At 56.2% G+C, this 15,219-nt stretch overlaps 1 protein-coding gene across 1 annotated transcript in view; it reads left to right on the forward strand.

Moving 5' to 3' along the window:
* The first annotated feature begins 850 nt into the window (after window positions 1–850).
* COL6A1 (collagen type VI alpha 1 chain) overlaps window positions 851–15,219 on the forward strand; it is a 32,987-nt gene continuing 18,618 nt past the window's right edge. Inside the window, exons 1-19 of the mRNA XM_064279591.1 lie at window positions 851–1,081; window positions 1,912–2,041; window positions 4,051–4,251; window positions 7,208–7,367; window positions 7,790–7,918; window positions 8,016–8,036; window positions 8,253–8,273; window positions 8,353–8,397; window positions 9,125–9,178; window positions 9,802–9,846; window positions 9,940–9,966; window positions 10,572–10,598; window positions 10,711–10,755; window positions 11,075–11,128; window positions 11,367–11,429; window positions 12,901–12,963; window positions 13,077–13,130; window positions 13,232–13,267; window positions 13,912–13,974. Coding sequence (XP_064135661.1) covers window positions 979–1,081; window positions 1,912–2,041; window positions 4,051–4,251; window positions 7,208–7,367; window positions 7,790–7,918; window positions 8,016–8,036; window positions 8,253–8,273; window positions 8,353–8,397; window positions 9,125–9,178; window positions 9,802–9,846; window positions 9,940–9,966; window positions 10,572–10,598; window positions 10,711–10,755; window positions 11,075–11,128; window positions 11,367–11,429; window positions 12,901–12,963; window positions 13,077–13,130; window positions 13,232–13,267; window positions 13,912–13,974 — 1,341 coding nt within the window. The 5' untranslated portion in view covers window positions 851–978. The remainder of the gene's footprint in view (window positions 1,082–1,911; window positions 2,042–4,050; window positions 4,252–7,207; window positions 7,368–7,789; window positions 7,919–8,015; window positions 8,037–8,252; window positions 8,274–8,352; window positions 8,398–9,124; window positions 9,179–9,801; window positions 9,847–9,939; window positions 9,967–10,571; window positions 10,599–10,710; window positions 10,756–11,074; window positions 11,129–11,366; window positions 11,430–12,900; window positions 12,964–13,076; window positions 13,131–13,231; window positions 13,268–13,911; window positions 13,975–15,219) is intronic.

Below are 15,219 nucleotides of genomic sequence, written 5' to 3' on the forward strand. Positions count from 1 at the left end.
TGAAATTCCAGAGCAATAATAGTGGGTAACGGAATGAAGTATGACTTAAAAATTTTCTCTCAAAGTTCTCTTTAATATGGTGATACAGCTTTCCCATGTTTTCAAGTGATAAAACATTTCAACTCTTAGACCAGTGTCAAGAACTCCAGTTCTGGGAAAGGTCTTCTGGAACCTTCTCTGGGACGGGGTGGGTCTGGCCACATCTGGGTCCCCCCTCCCCCAGTGTGGAGTCTACAGTACATGTTCTTAAAATGTATATTTTTTGTTCACACTGCTTCACATAGTGAAAAAAGGAATTAGCTTCTGAAACTATGTATTTAACTGAACCGTGGAGAAATATTTGCATGGAAAATAACTTGGAAATTCGACAAAGCAATGGGTTTGAAACATTTAGACAAATACGAACATCAGTTGTGGAAAGCAAGTAGCGTGGCCATCAGGGTAAACACCGCCATCAATTCCACATGAAGGCGTTGGGATTGGCAACCACCAAGAAATATTTCAAGGAAATTTGTTTTGAGTTAGACTTTCTTTTTCCGACATTTCCAACTCTGCTGCTGTTTTGTTCTATGGTGAGAACTACGGTCCACTGTAAACAAATAAAAATACTCCAGAACTTGTGAAAAAATAGGAAAAATCGAATTCTTCTTTAGCTGAGTAGGATGCTGTGTCAAAGCTATTCCAGGGAATACTGGCTTTCTTTTTCAGGATGGTTCTAGAGGGAAAGGACCCTAAACCAGGCTCCTGTGACTCACTCCCAAGTTGCAGCCGCACCCCCAGCCCGGCCCAGCCCCTCCCTGCCTCTGCCCCCTCCTTCTCCCTCGCCCCTCCCTGCCTCCCTCCCTTCCTGGGCTGTAACTCCAGCCAGCTGCCGGAGAGCAGAAGACCACCTCTCTCTTGCCTGCCTCTCTGCTCTCCCTGTCCCCTCTCTGGGCCGACCCTACCTTCTCTTGTTAGCGGGGATCCGCGGCCAGCGACATGAGGCTGGCTCGCACTCTACTCCCCCTGCTGCTGCAGGCCTGCTGGGCCACCGCCCAGGACGTAGACGTCCCAGCCAACTCGAAGGCCATTGCGTTCCAGGGTGAGTGGGCTTACCCTATCTCTGTCTCAGTGCTTTCTGCTGCCGGAGAGCCGAAGTCCGGGACCAGACACAGCCTGGCTGTTGCCGGGCGAGCAGGGCCCCACGCTCTCCCATTTCTTAAGAGCTGCAGATGAGGGGGCCTTGTGGGGGTGCTGAAGGTATCTCCCCATCCCCAGGAAGGCCTCTGGGCTGTGTCACCTCTAATGTCTCTGCTGCTGAAGGGAGGTGAGGCTGGACGGGATGGGGGGAACCACCAGCAAGAAGCAGCAAGATCTTTCTGCTCCCAGTTTTTTTTTTTTCCATTTTGTGTGGACATGGCCTAATCTTTTATCCCAAAGGTCACTGTGATGGCCAAGTACTGTTTTTCCTAGCTCAATTAATTCCATTTGATTCCATGCCTGACAGTTGACCGTGGAACATGGTCACCTGTTCAGATCACACCTTTATTCTGAAGATCATGCCCCCAGTAGTTCTGAATTTGATTTGAAAACTTTCTGGGAAGAAATGGTTCTATTTGTCAAGCCCGTGGGAACGGGGGCATTCCTACCCTTCTGGAGGGTCGGTTATAAGACAGACATTCTAACGCCAAGCCAGGTGTGATTTCAGAGACATAGCAGGGGTCTCTCATTGTCAGCCCCTCTGTCCCCTCTGCTCGAGGTGAGCACTTTTGCTGTTGAGGGTGTGATTGTGCGGCGGGGAGGGGTGACAGTAACTCACCTGCCCAGGGAGCCTGAACAGCGCTGTGGTAGGTGGCGGATGGGAGGGGACTCACCTGGGCGAAGGCACAGGGGCATGAACCTGAAGGACGTCTTATTCCCACCTGTGCCCAGACTGCCCAGTGGACCTGTTTTTTGTCCTGGATACTTCGGAAAGTGTGGCCTTGAGGCTGAAGCCCTATGGGGCCCTGGTGGATAGGGTGAAGGCCTTCACCAAGCGTTTCATCGACAACCTGAGAGACAGGTAAGAATGGAGCACACCTTGACAATCTCTCCTTCTGCATTGCTACCAGGACTCTCAGAGAGGAGGCAGGGACCCAGAAGACCTTTGGCCTGGTGTCAGCCCAACACTACCCGGAGGGGCAAGCCTGGGCCTCAGCTTCCCCATCTGAGGAGAGAGCATGTTGGCCATACAGCTCCAAGTACCCTCCTTAGGTTCAAAGTGTTTCAGAGGGGTGAGAGTGATGCTGAGTTCCACACAGCCCTGTGAGGCCGCAGAGCAGGCTTGACGGTGTCACTCAGTGGGGACCGGTGAGGACTGTGCTGAGACTGGGGTTCACAGTATCCCCAACGCGTGGCCAGAAAAGGTGGCTTTCCCTCAACAAATGGAGCAAAAAAACCAAAAACCAAACCCATTGCCATTGAGTCAATTCTGACTTATACCTACCCTAAAGGACAGAGTAGAACTGCCCCATAGAGTTTCCAAGGAGTGCCTGGTGGATTTGAACTGCCAGCCTCTTGGGTAGCAGCTACAGCTCTCAAGCACTACACCACCAGGGTTTCCACAAATGGAGTGGGTTCAGTGAATTGGCAAGAACCCAGGGGAGCGTGCAGTTCAGCCTGCTGGCTGCAGAGGGCGCCCCTCTTTAACACCTGGACGGGATGCCCAAGTGCATGGGTTTGATCTCCTTCCCCATCAGATGCCACCAGCTGAGGGGCTGGAGGGGCTGGAGGCACTGGCCCGCCTCACTTAGCGCTGTGAGAGGCAGAAGCTCTAGGCTTCCGGAACCGAAACTAGATAGGGCTTGGTTCTGGGGTTTGGGGTGTGGCACATTCACTCATCCATTCATTCATTTACTTGCTCATCCGTTCATCCAGTGGACCCACACAAGCCCCAGGTGTACGTCAAGCTGAGGGGTACAGGGAGGCATGGAGCTCCGGGTGGTGGGCAGTGGGTGCAACTGGGAACATGGACATGCCCATCCTGGGCCATGCGGAAGGGTGCATTAGACTCCCTGACCTGTGAGGGGGGAGCCCCCACTACACTGCAGGCGATGGAGGGGGGCGGCACACACAAGGGCTTGGCCAGTACAGGCCCTCCTATTTCTTGCCCAGTCCATCACCTCTGACTGGAGCCATGAGGGGACCCTGAGCCTCCTGCCCCCCAGGAAGGGCCACACAGACCATTCAATCATCCCTTCCACGCCTGAGGGATGTCCTGCTCAGAACTCTTATGGGACCAGAAGTCTCGATTGACCTGAAATGCCCACGTCCATGAAGGCCTCACGGGATGAGCTGGTGCAGAGATGGGGATGGGGCGAGGGCCCGGATATGGCCGGGCCTGGCAGATAGAGGTCAGGAGGCTGTGCGGTGGCTGTGTGGTCCTCCCACAGCAACTCTCTCCAGATGCCCTTGGCCCGTTATTGGCGTTTCTGGCCCTCAGTTTCCCCATCTGTGAAATGGGGTCTGGCCATCTGCTATCGGTGCTGTTAGTCTGCCGAGTAGGCAGGTGGGGCAGGATCACCTGCAGGCCCCGGAAAGAGCAGATAGATGCCTGGGAGGCTCGGGGGAGGGATTGGCTGCACCTGGACCTACAGTAGGGGAGGGACCCTGGGCCTCTTCCTGGGAGTCAAGGGCTCATACCCAATACTGCCGTATCAGGGTCCCACTTAGCGCTCGCCTGCCTCCTGTCTGTGTCACGGCTTAAACATTTGGCCGTGCAGGGTCTGTTCCTTCTGCTCCCCCTTCTGTGACCCCCCCTTCTGTGACGCCTCCTGGCACTGGACCCCCACTGCCCGTGTCATCTCCCAGGGCCAGGCCTTCTTGGGGGCTCACGCCGGCTGGTCCTTCCCTGGACCAGCGAGTGTGTGGCTCTTACTCTGAGCACTGAGGCGGTGGTGGTGAAGTCCGTGGTCTGCTCAAGGGAGCACCGCACAGTGAATCCTGGGCACCACACTTGTCTGTCCTGGGGGTCTCAGAAGGCCCCACTCCTCCTCTCCCTCATCCCACCCCCACCCCCTCTGTGTCTCACAGGTACTACCGGTGTGACCGCAACCTGGTGTGGAACGCAGGCGCACTGCACTACAGTGACGAGGTGGAGATCATCAAGGGACTTACCCGCATGCCAAGCGGCCGCGATGAGCTCAAGAGCAGCGTGGATGCCGTCAAGTACTTCGGCAAGGGCACCTACACTGACTGCGCCATCAAGAAGGGGCTGGAGGAGCTGCTTGTCGGGTGAGTGGGCCGCGGCCACAGGTGGCTGTATCAACGGCCCTGCGCAGCCCTGGCCCTTTCCTGAAAGGCACAGGCCCTCCTCCCTGCTTTGAGAGGCTGCCCAGTCTCTGGCTTCCCTTGACCTGTTTCCTGAGTGAACTGTGGCCAGGGCAGGGCCAAGTGACTGCCTGTGGGCACACCAAGTGGTACAGAGAGAGACAGAAATAGGGGCAGAGAGACAAAATAGAGGCAGAGAGAGACAGAGACACAGAGATGGAGATACACAGAGAGACAGAGAGATAGAGACAGAGAGAAGGAGACATAGCCAGACAGAGAGAAGAGAGGCTGCGAGATGAGTGTTTGCTGAAGAAGGCAGCCTGTGGGTCGGCGCTGTCGGTGCTTCAGCACGGTCAGTGTATTCAGCTGGTAGTGGTGACAGGCAGATAACAGTCAGGGTGGACAGAGTGGTTAGTCCAACCAGAGGCTTAATCTGTGGCTATACAGTTCACCCCAGTCACTGTCCCCAGTGTCCCCCCTCCCCTGTGGTGCACAGATTTCCAGACGTCTGCTCCATCCGCCCTGTGGTGGTGGGGGCCCTATGGTTCTCAGGATTATGGCCTTAGGTGGGCCATAGTCTTCATGCCCCACAGCCTGGCTGAAGGCTCTGAGCTCTCAGGCAGACAGTCGCCAAGTGCTGGCAGTTCGTCTGCAGTTAACCTGATCACGTGGTTCCCTCTCGTGACGCAGGGGTTGGGGCCCACGGGCTGCGTCACCAGGCAGCTGGCTGACCTGGTCTGGGTTAGAGGCTGGAGGAGGTGCCTTCGCGGCATCTTTCCTATTGGGAAGAGATTCCAGAAGTTGAAGCTTGGGTGCTAAGTTTTACTCTCTCAGTGCCTGCTGTAACAGAAACACCACAAGTGGGTGGCTTTCACAGACCACAATTTATTCTCTCAGTTTAGGAGGCTAGAAGTCTGAATTCAGGGCACTGGCTCTAGAAGAAGGCATTCTTTCTCTGTCTGCTTTGGGTGAACGTCCTTGTCTCTTTTGAGCTTCTGTTCCTCAGCTCCTTGGTGACCTTCACCGATCTTCCCATTGGGTGGCATCTAACTTCCCCTGTCTGTACTTCCTTCTCTCTGTGCCTGATTGGCTCCTTTTCTATCACGAGAGTCTCATTAACATAACAGAGAAAACCCTGTTCCCAAATGGGATTCCATCCACAGGTATAGGGGCTAGGATATAAGACACATATTTTGGGGGGACGCAATTCAGACCATAACAGGGAGCATTCTCATGGGGTGTACTTGCACCCTTATGTCCACCCAAAGATGGGAAGACATGGCTAAGTATCAGCGCCCCCATGACAGGGACGACACCCAGCTGCTGGGAGAGTGCCTTCCTCTGAACTGAAGTGACATTGGAGGAAGGCCAGCCTGGTGCTTGTGCTCATGAAGAGGGAGGTTGGGGATCCCTGACCAGGCTCAGCCCAGGCCCTCAGCTGCCCACAAGGAAACACAGTTCAGTGCAAAATCATGACAAAGCCAGAATAGCTGGTTTGATTTGTTTCGTTTTTCAAATGCGTTTTCCAGGCTGAGGGGTTATTTTTCAGAATGTCCCGAATTCTTTCTCTACAATAGCAATGGGAGTGGGGGGGTGGGAGGGTGGGGGTGGGGGGAGTTGATGGTCAAAACCACGCCTCTTATGGGTGAGTCACCTAGAAGAGAGTGTGGCATCCCCAAGCCTGCGCCCACTGCAGAAATGGCAAAGTAACACCAAGGGAGCTTTAAGGGCAAGATGAGGTAGACCCCTGAGCTGCTCTGACCACCGCTCAACAGTGGCAGGGGGAGGTGCCAGGAGGAGTGGGTGCAGGAAGAAGAGACCCAAGAGATGCAGGCACAGGGGGTGGAGGAGAAGGAGGAGGAGGTGCGGGAGGAGGTGTCGGCCTCTACTCCCCTTTTTCTTTTCCCCTATTTGGTCCAGAAGAAGCCCTCATGTGTCCAGCATGGGGCTGGAGGGGACAAGCTTCCTTTGTGGCTCAGTGAGTCCTTGTCGCTTCCAAGTTAACAAGGAACCACAGAGGCAGGAGTGCTGAGTCCAAGTCCCCCTGTCTGTTCTTGTCTTTACAGAGGTGTGGTGGAACTAGATCTAGGCTGCTGGGTTTAGGGATGTGGCAGAACCTGAGAGCACGGTCACATGTGGAGCCATGGAGAGAAACACTGGCCACCCTAAATAGACACACATCCATTTATTCTGAAAATACTCTTAGAGCGTTTCCAGGTGGTCCAGGAAGAGGCTACGTGCCATCTGTATTTTCAATTTTCATCCTCTCCCCTTACTTTAAACCTTTTTTTCTTGAGAAGAGCCCCTATTTTGTGTTTGGGGATGCTTTGTGTTTGAGGCTATCTGTGGGTTATCCTGTTATTTTTTTTTATCACATCCATTTCCCACAAAAATAAATAGTGGCCAAGCAACCATCATTTGCAGCCACGTACTGATACAATCAGCCAAACCAGCCCAGCCATCGTCACGCATTTGCTGGTTAATTAAGCCATCAGTTCATAGTCTGTAAATCAGGGTTACTAGGTGCCTTGGAAGTAATCGTCCTCACCGGTTCGTCTCTGCTGCGAGGGCCCGTGCCTCTTTTGCCTGGTGTGCATGCATCTTTCAAATCATTTGTAGAGACATGTGAGCCCACAAAATCTTTATCTTCTGTTTTAAAACCCTTTTTATAATCTTCGGTACGTAGCCAGGATCAAAAAGAGAAACGGAGTGTCCATATGGAACAGATTAAAAGCCATGTTGCAAAGCCACACACGTCTCCCCTGCTGCCTATCACCCCCCTCCCTGGGGATCTCTGCCCTGTGGTTTACTTTCAGGACTCTGCACGGGGGTGGAGGGGCGTGCCCTGAACCCCCACGATCAGTCTTGTGGGGAGAGCCTGGTGTAAAGGGCAGGTCTGACTGTGCCCCACCCTTTCCAGGGGCTCCCACCTGAAGGAGAACAAGTACCTGATCGTGGTGACAGACGGGCACCCCCTGGAAGGTTATAAGGAGCCATGTGGTGGCCTGGAGGATGCCGTCAATGAGGCCAAGCACCTGGGCATCAAAGTCTTCTCAGTGGCCATCACGCCTGACCACCTGGTAGGACCCTACTGCACTCCCGTGCATGCGTCCCCACAAAGCTGAGGCTGGGGGTGGGGGGCACCCAAGACAAGGTCTGCAGAGGGGTCAGGGGTCCCTCATCTGCATGACGCTGCACTGACAGCAGGCTCTGCCACCCTCTATGCCCCCTCCCAGGTGCAAGTTCAGGGTCTGTCTCAAGGGCCCCCACCTCCCCAGGACTCTCGTGTAGCCCCCTTGAGGTGGGGACACCCTCGAACAGGCCAAGCCCTCACAGACCTGGTGCTTGGGCTCCATGCATCAGGACCATGAGACCCTCAGAGGGTCAGGGTGCAGGTTGGGTTGGGCGGTTGGGCTGGGCTGGTGGGCTGTCCTAGGTGGCAGGTCCACTCCCAGGCTGTGGCCCTAACGTCCCCTCCTTGTTTGGGTCGTCCCCGGCTCAGGAGCCCCGGCTGAGTATCATCGCCACCGACCACACATACCGGCGCAACTTCACAGCGGCCGACTGGGACCAGACGAGGGATGCGGAGGAGGCCATCAGACAGACCATTGACACCATCATCGACATGATTGTGAGGGCTGCACACCCCCATGCCGTTTGTCTGGAAGGCTGGAAAGTTCTGTGGCCACCAGTAAAAATTAACTCGGCTTTTCCTTTTCACTTTCCAGAAAGATAACGTGGAGCAAGTGGTAAGAAGCCCGTCCTCGTCCCCCGTCAGCAGGGTGTCGCCTGCCCCTTCAGCTGCCCTGGGTCTTACCCTACCCCTTACCCCCCACCCCCACCCATGACCTGGGTGCTGCTGGGGTCACCATTCATGTCTCGCCAAGCCTACCGGAGTGGGCCAGGTGTTGGGGGGCCATCTGTGCTCCCCAGTGTCTGACTCATGGCTTCTGTTTCCCGCACAGTGCTGCTCCTTCGAGTGCCAGGTGAGTGTGGGTGCAGCTGCCCTTGGGCCTGGGGCCATCCTGACGCTGTCTCGGACTGACTGTCTCTTGTGTCTTGCAGCCTGCCAGGGGACCTCCTGGACCAAGGGGTGATCCTGGGTACGAGGTGAGTGGCCACACTGGCTCTGTGCTTTTGTCTAGCAAAGCTGGTGGGAGAAAGGTCCCTGAAGACTCAGGTCTAGGGTTTAAGGACAAGGCGGGAAGCCAGCCCCTGGTGCCTGCCCCATGCCGGGCTGTGCACAGAGGGCAGTGAAGGAACCTGACATCGGGGGGATGCCCCTGAACCAGGGGTGGTTAACAGCCGGATGTGGTGGGGCCAGGGCAGCAGCTGTGGCTGTATGGAATACGGCAGCTCCCAGACCTGCCCGGAGGTCTGACCCACCCAGCCCCCTTCCCGGTGGTCTGGGAGCAGGAGAAGTGTGGGGTCTGTGGTAGAGGCCATGTCCTTCTGAAGGGAACTCTCCACGTACCATGGACCTGCACCCCGTCTCCGGCCAGGGCCCTCTGTGTAATAGCGTGGAAACCTGGGTCCTATGTTCACAGCTTGGGAGACGGCACATCCAAGTCCAGGTTTCTGGGTGCTCGGTCTGCATGGCCGGAGTCACCCCAGGGGCCGGGTCTGGCTAGTAGGGGGATAGCCGTGTGGTCTGGGGACCTGGGGGTGGGGGGTGAAGACACAGGGCCCTGAGCTCTGACCCCAGCACAGGGCAAGACTGGTGGAAACGGCACTTGAGCCACAGAAACCCCGGAGACTGAAGGAGTATCGTGTAAAGAGCCTTCCTGTGTGAGGAAGTTGGGGTTCCCTCACCGGCTCCACCTGTTTTGTGTTCCAGGGAGAGCGTGGGAAGCCGGGGCTGCCAGGAGAGAAGGGAGACGCTGGAGACCCCGTGAGTGCCAACCAGGAGTGGGGATGAGGGGCCTGGGGCGAGGTGAACCAGGCAGGCAGGGTGGGCAGAGGAACCTTCTGGATGGATGGCTGGCTTCTGGGTGCAGCTCTGCCATTGTGGGTGGAAGAGGGCCAGGGCACAGGCACGGACCCCTCCTTCCAAAACTCCACAGGCCTCCAGACAGGGCCTGCCTGCACTCAGGTGGGGGATGTGGCCAGGTAGGGTCCACCACAGAGAAACAAAGTCACTGGGACCTCTTCTGCAGGCCCATACAAGTCTCCCCACAGACTGTCCCTCAGCTCTTCCACGGTGCCCTTAACCCCCCACCCCGCCCCCAGCTCCTTCAGGGTATCCCTTTGGCCTGACCCACCAGCACCCCCCAGTCCCGTGGTGGCCTTTCCTTCAATGATGGCTCCCAGATCACAGAGCCAGCACTCTGGCCCACTGCCGTGTGTCCCCTCAGCTGACCAGAGTCCCCCCAGCCCCAGGAGGAGGCCTGGGGAAGGCCCGGCCAGTCCTGAGGAGGGGACTTTCTTGAACCAGAGCAAGAGGACAGGTGGGCTGAGGCACAGGGTCTGCCTGCCCCTCTGAGGTGCCTGATGTGCCCATCCTCTCTGTTCCAGGGAAGGCCGGGGGACCTGGGACCTGTCGGCTACCAGGGAATGAAGGTGAGTCCCCCCGCCCCTACCGGAGGAACTCCCTGGGGCCGAGCTCCAAGGCCAGCCCTCACGACCTCCCCTCTCCTCTATTTTGGTGTCTAGGGAGAAAAAGGAAGCCGTGGGGAGAAGGTGAGCAAGACGCAGGGTCCAAAGCCTCCCTCTGGTCTCTGGGGCTTGTGTCCTCCCAGCACAGGCAGGTCTGCGGCCATGGGCTCCGTGCAGGCTGCCCTGCACGGAGCTGCCAGCACACCAGGTGCCTTCTCACCTGAACAGCAATGCCAGTGCCCATGACCCTGTCACTGTGAGGCCCTAACACAGGTGCAGAGGACAGCCAACGTCCCCATCATAAAGGGGTGTGGTGGCAGACCGCCTCTCGCCATTCCTCCCTTCTTGCATCTCTGGGGGAACCAGGCCAGTTACCTGGTGAATTTTGCCCCGAGCTTTGCTGCCACCATCTTTGGGGTCACCGTGGCTCTGAGGCATCGAGGCCACCACCCAGTGGTTCCTGGAAAACACTCAAGCACAGGCACTTTGCAGAGTTGTACCTTCCCTCCCTCTCTCCTTCCCTGGTCTGGGGGCAGTTTTGACTCCTCCCACATGGGCACCCTGTCATTGGGAACTGCCCCTCTGTGATCTGAGCAGGGCTTCTTTACTTGCCCCAAACTTGGCCAACCCAAGGTGGGGGGTCTGCTCGTGGGTCCAGGCCTGCCTCACTGTCCTTCCTGTGTCCACAGGGCTCGAGGGGACCCAAGGGCTACAAGGTGAGTTTCAGGTTGGGGACACGAGTGTACGGGTTGAAGACATGGGTTATTGCCCTCGGATGGGTGGTATACACCCTTGTCTAACCTTCCCTTTCATCTCCGTGCCCCACAGGGTGAGAAGGGCAAGCGAGGCATCGATGGTGTGGACGGCATGAAGGTAACCCCCGGCTGGCAGAAGCGTCGACCATACACACACAGGGACTGTGGACAATACCAGATCCAGCCCCAGGGTGGGCAGGCATGGGATCATGAGGATGGCATGAAGGGCAGGAGGTGTTTCTTGTGGACATTTCCTGCAAATCCCCAGGTCCCAGTGGACCCCAAGCTCCCCACCTAAGCTCAGAGCATCTTCTGGGCTGGTAGGCTTTTAGGAGAGGGACACTGCAGAGGGATGAACGAGCAGAACCGAAGGGTTTGAAGGGGAATCCCCCTTAGCTTGAGGCTTCATGATCCTGTTGTTTCTTTCCTTCTCCCAGGGGGAAACTGGGTACCCAGGACTGCCAGGCTGTAAGGGCTCACCCGGATTTGACGTAAGTCCTTGCTCTCCTGCACGCTTTCAGGGTTGATAACTGACTCGCATGCTTCTTCTAACACTGAGAGGTCGCCCCACAGGCCTCGGAGCATGCATCGTACTCCCCCTCCCCCGCCCCCACACCCCATAGACTTGCGTTTAAATTTGGTTTGCATTTGTGTGCGCCTGCTAGGATGCCCTGGGAGGTTGTGCCAGCTTCTGCTGGTGTGACAGTGCGTGATGCTGTCTTTTCACAGGGCATCCAAGGACCCCCGGGGCCCAAGGGAGATCCTGGCGCATTCGGACTGAAAGGAAATAAGGTCGGTGATCTGTGCGCCTCGGAGCTGGGAGGGGAAGGGGGCCGCTTTTGGCCACCAAGTAGTTCATCAGGGCTTCTCCCTGGAAGCAGATTCTGTGCCCATAGTTGAAGGAATGGGCACCAGCCCATCAGCCTGGCGGCACCACGTGGCCTCTGGAGGAGGAAGCAGCAGAGGTCACGGCCCTTCATGTGGGCGAGGCGAGGCGAGTGGCTTTGGGGCCATGGTAGGAGCAGACCGTGGTCGTCCACGTTGTTTAAGCCCCAAATGTTCTCTGTCCTCCATCACTCTGATCAGTCCGAAGGCGAAGGGGAGACAGCCGCGAGAAACCCCTTCCCAGTTGCCCAAGGGATTTCTGCACAGGCCAGCAGCTCAGCATGCCCATCCTAAAACTGCTTAAGGAGAGCGTGACGCTGGTGGCTGCAGTAGGCAGAAAGGCTCAGCCTGAAGAGATCACTTACGAGTCTGGTCCAAAGCTGGGTCCTTGTTGCTGGTGTTTTCTTCCGGAATTCCCTATCACAACTGAAAGTTTCCGGGAAGATGAAGGAAAAGTCAAGTTGGCTCTTCCCCAAATTTGCTGACACAGATTTCCCGGGATCCAGCAAAATGGCTCCCGAATCCCATCTTACTGTGCGTAGGTTACCCCGTGGTCCTGAACTTGAACTTGCCAGTTCACCGCTTTGGCAAAACTGTGCCTTCACTAATAAAAACTGAGTTTTACTTCTTAAAAAAAAAGCAGTTGCCATGGAGTTGACCCCAACTCACAGTGACCCATGTGTGTCAGAGCAGAACTGTGCTCCAGAGGGTTTTCAATGGCTGATTTTTGGGAAGGAAATTGCCAAGTATTTCTTCTGAGGTGCCTCTGGGTGGACTTGAACCTCCAATCTGTTGACTAGCAGCCGAGAATATTAACTGATTGCACCGCCCAGTTATAAGGAGTATTTGGCAAACAGGTAAGCTCTTGGCTACTGACTGAAAGGTTGGCAGTTTGAACCCATCCAGAGACGCCTTGGAAGAAAAGCCTGGGGATCTGCTTCCAAAAAATCAGCCACTGAAAATTCTATGGAGCACTGTTCTACTCTGAGACACATAAGGTCACCATGAGGTGGGGTCACCGCGAGTTGGGGTTGACTCCATGGCAGCTGGTTAATAGTTAACAAAGTTAATGGTTAGCAAAGTTAGAGTATTCAAGCAGGTTTCTGTGTAGAGATGGGTGGGTGGGGTCTTTGGGAGCCAAAGGTTCAGGTGACCGCTGCTCAGACGGAGTGGCCTGAAGCTGGGGCGAGGGGGCCAGAGCCCCCAGGGGCAGCACGGAACCCCCAGCCGCTCAGGACAACCCTGGATGTGGCCTCTTGGAGGTGAGACAGCCCCCACCCACTGAAGGCTGTACACCTGCCGTCAGAGCCTCATAAACACCACCGGTCGCACCCTGGGGTGAGTGTCTATAACCTTGAACCTCTCTGCTCTTTCCCAGGGAGAGCCTGGCACGGATGGAGAACCTGGGAAGCAGGGGAGCACGGGGCCCCCTGGAGATGAGGTGAGGAGTGAACAGCCCAAAAGCCCGGTCCCCACGAGACAGACAGTGTGTAAGCCCATGCACCAGGCCAGGGGTCAGAGAGGTAAACAGTCCTATCCATGTTCCCACCCTAGGGCGAGCCAGGAGAGCCAGGTCCCCCAGGAGAGAAAGGAGAAGCTGGGGATGAGGTAAGCAGCATCCCAAAGCTTGTGTCTCCTGCTCCAGACCCCCAAGACGGCACACAGCCTCCGCCTGCAAACTGATGCTTGTCTGTTCATCTTCTTCACAGGGGAACCCAGGACCAGACGGACCCCCCGGGGAGAGGGTGAGTGCCGGGTGGGGGTGGCGCTGTGCTGCACAGTCTGTCTTTACCGTTGAGCCGCACAAGAGGCCGAAACCACTAGACTCATTCATCTGGGGCTGACAAACCCCACAGAGCTTCCATTACACAAGTTCCAAGCTATGAGGCTTTCTTCTCTGTGTTCAAAAGCTCCCTCCCAGGGCTGCATTTACAGGGACTGGCTGGATGGCAAAAACCTCCGGCTAATAATTGGGTAGTTTTAATCCTATGAGGAGTTCCTGGAGGTGCAAACGGTTAACACACTCGGCTGCTAACCGAAAGGTTGGAGGTTCGAATCCACCCAAAGGTGCCTCGGAAGAAAGGCCTGATGATGTACTTCCCAAAAAAATTACCCTATGGAGTCTAATCGACAGCACCTGGGTGGTTTAATGCGATGAGCCAGCAGTGTGGACTGGCTTATGGATTCTTCTGGGCACACATAGTCTCAGGGGCTCTGGTAGTAGGTGGACTCCAATGAAAAGGGTGACCCTGGTCTCTGAAATTATGGGGTATGAGGTAGAGAGGTGGCACCAATCCTGGGGTGTCCTGTGGAGTGGGGGAGGTTGGCCCAGGGTCTCCAGGCCTGGGAGCCCCAGCACGTGCTGCAAACCCCCCTTCTCTCCATGCAGGGTGGCCCTGGAGAAACAGGACCACGGGGGACACCTGGCCTGAGGGGCCCCAGAGGAGACCCGGTGAGTCACGTTTCTTAAGCAGGGCTCCATCCTGGGGGCACTGGGCAGAGAATGGGCCATCAGAGCTGCAGGGTACATGCTCCTAGCCCCCTTACCCCCAGGTTCCAGCTGACCACGTGCTCACCTTCTCCTTCCCCAAACAAAGGCAGTTCCCCCTGGACAGGGAGCTCAGGGTCAGACCTCTGAGTCTGAGTGACTCTCCTGGCCCCGACCATCTCAGAGGTCTGCCTGGTTTTGAAGGAGTAGGGAGACGGTTTTGGCCAAAACTCAGAGATCAAAGGTTAACACAGAGAGAGGGGACTGACCCCCAGTCCTCTGCAGATACCCACCAGGAGCCTGCTTCATGCCCAGCACCAACCCTCCTTGCCAGCAAAGACCCTATTTCCAAACTGAACCAAGGAGACCAATAACCTAATTTTAAAAGAATTATTGCATTTAATTTTTTTAAGTTCACTTTTAAAAAATTATACCTAGACATAACAGCTGGGTATACTTTATGACCCCTTGTCTGTGTGTAAAACACCGTCCAACAAAGTTGTGATTGTTGTATGTGCACCCACCTGTTCAGTGTCTCCAAGTCCAAGCTTTCTCATCAAGCTACAAAGCCTCTGTGTTTATCGCTTATCCGGCCGCATGAGCTTACACGCAGGACGCAGCACGGTTTACTCCGCAGGTCCCGCAACCACCACCTGTTTAGAATTTTCTCAGCGTTTGCATTCCCATCCCTGCAACACTGTAAACCCTCCTTCTGCAGACAGAGCCTGCATTCTTTCCTTTGTTGAAATTTCAAGAGTGGGGATGTTGGGGTCAAACCCCAAATGGGAGAATAGACCAGCAAGGTGCCTGGCCACAGGAAACCCTGAGGCAGAGGCACCACCAGGAATGGGGGCCGTCACCATGCAGAGCAGCCCCACAGCCCAGCCCCAAAGCCTGGAAGCACAGCCCGGCTCTCTCTGCTCGTGATTCAAGAGGAAAGCTTTGCTGGGCCCAGAGGGTGGGCAGCCAGGCAGACCCCCAAATCCCCCCACCTCGCCCGCACTGGGAGTGCCATGCCCCACGGTGGCTGGGAGTCAGAGGGAGAGAATGTCCTGCCTGCAAGGCTGAGTCACAGGGCTGCAGTGGCAGTGCCAGGCCCTCTCGTGTCCCCCTCATGCATCCACCACAGACCCCAGCAAGTCCCCCATCCCACCAGGGTCCCTGAGAACAGGACCTCCTGGACTTGCAGAGTGCTCAGGTTGGGCCATG

This window comes from Loxodonta africana, chromosome 2 (genome assembly GCF_030014295.1).
Source record: "Loxodonta africana isolate mLoxAfr1 chromosome 2, mLoxAfr1.hap2, whole genome shotgun sequence".
Classification (NCBI taxonomy): domain Eukaryota; kingdom Metazoa; phylum Chordata; class Mammalia; order Proboscidea; family Elephantidae; genus Loxodonta; species Loxodonta africana.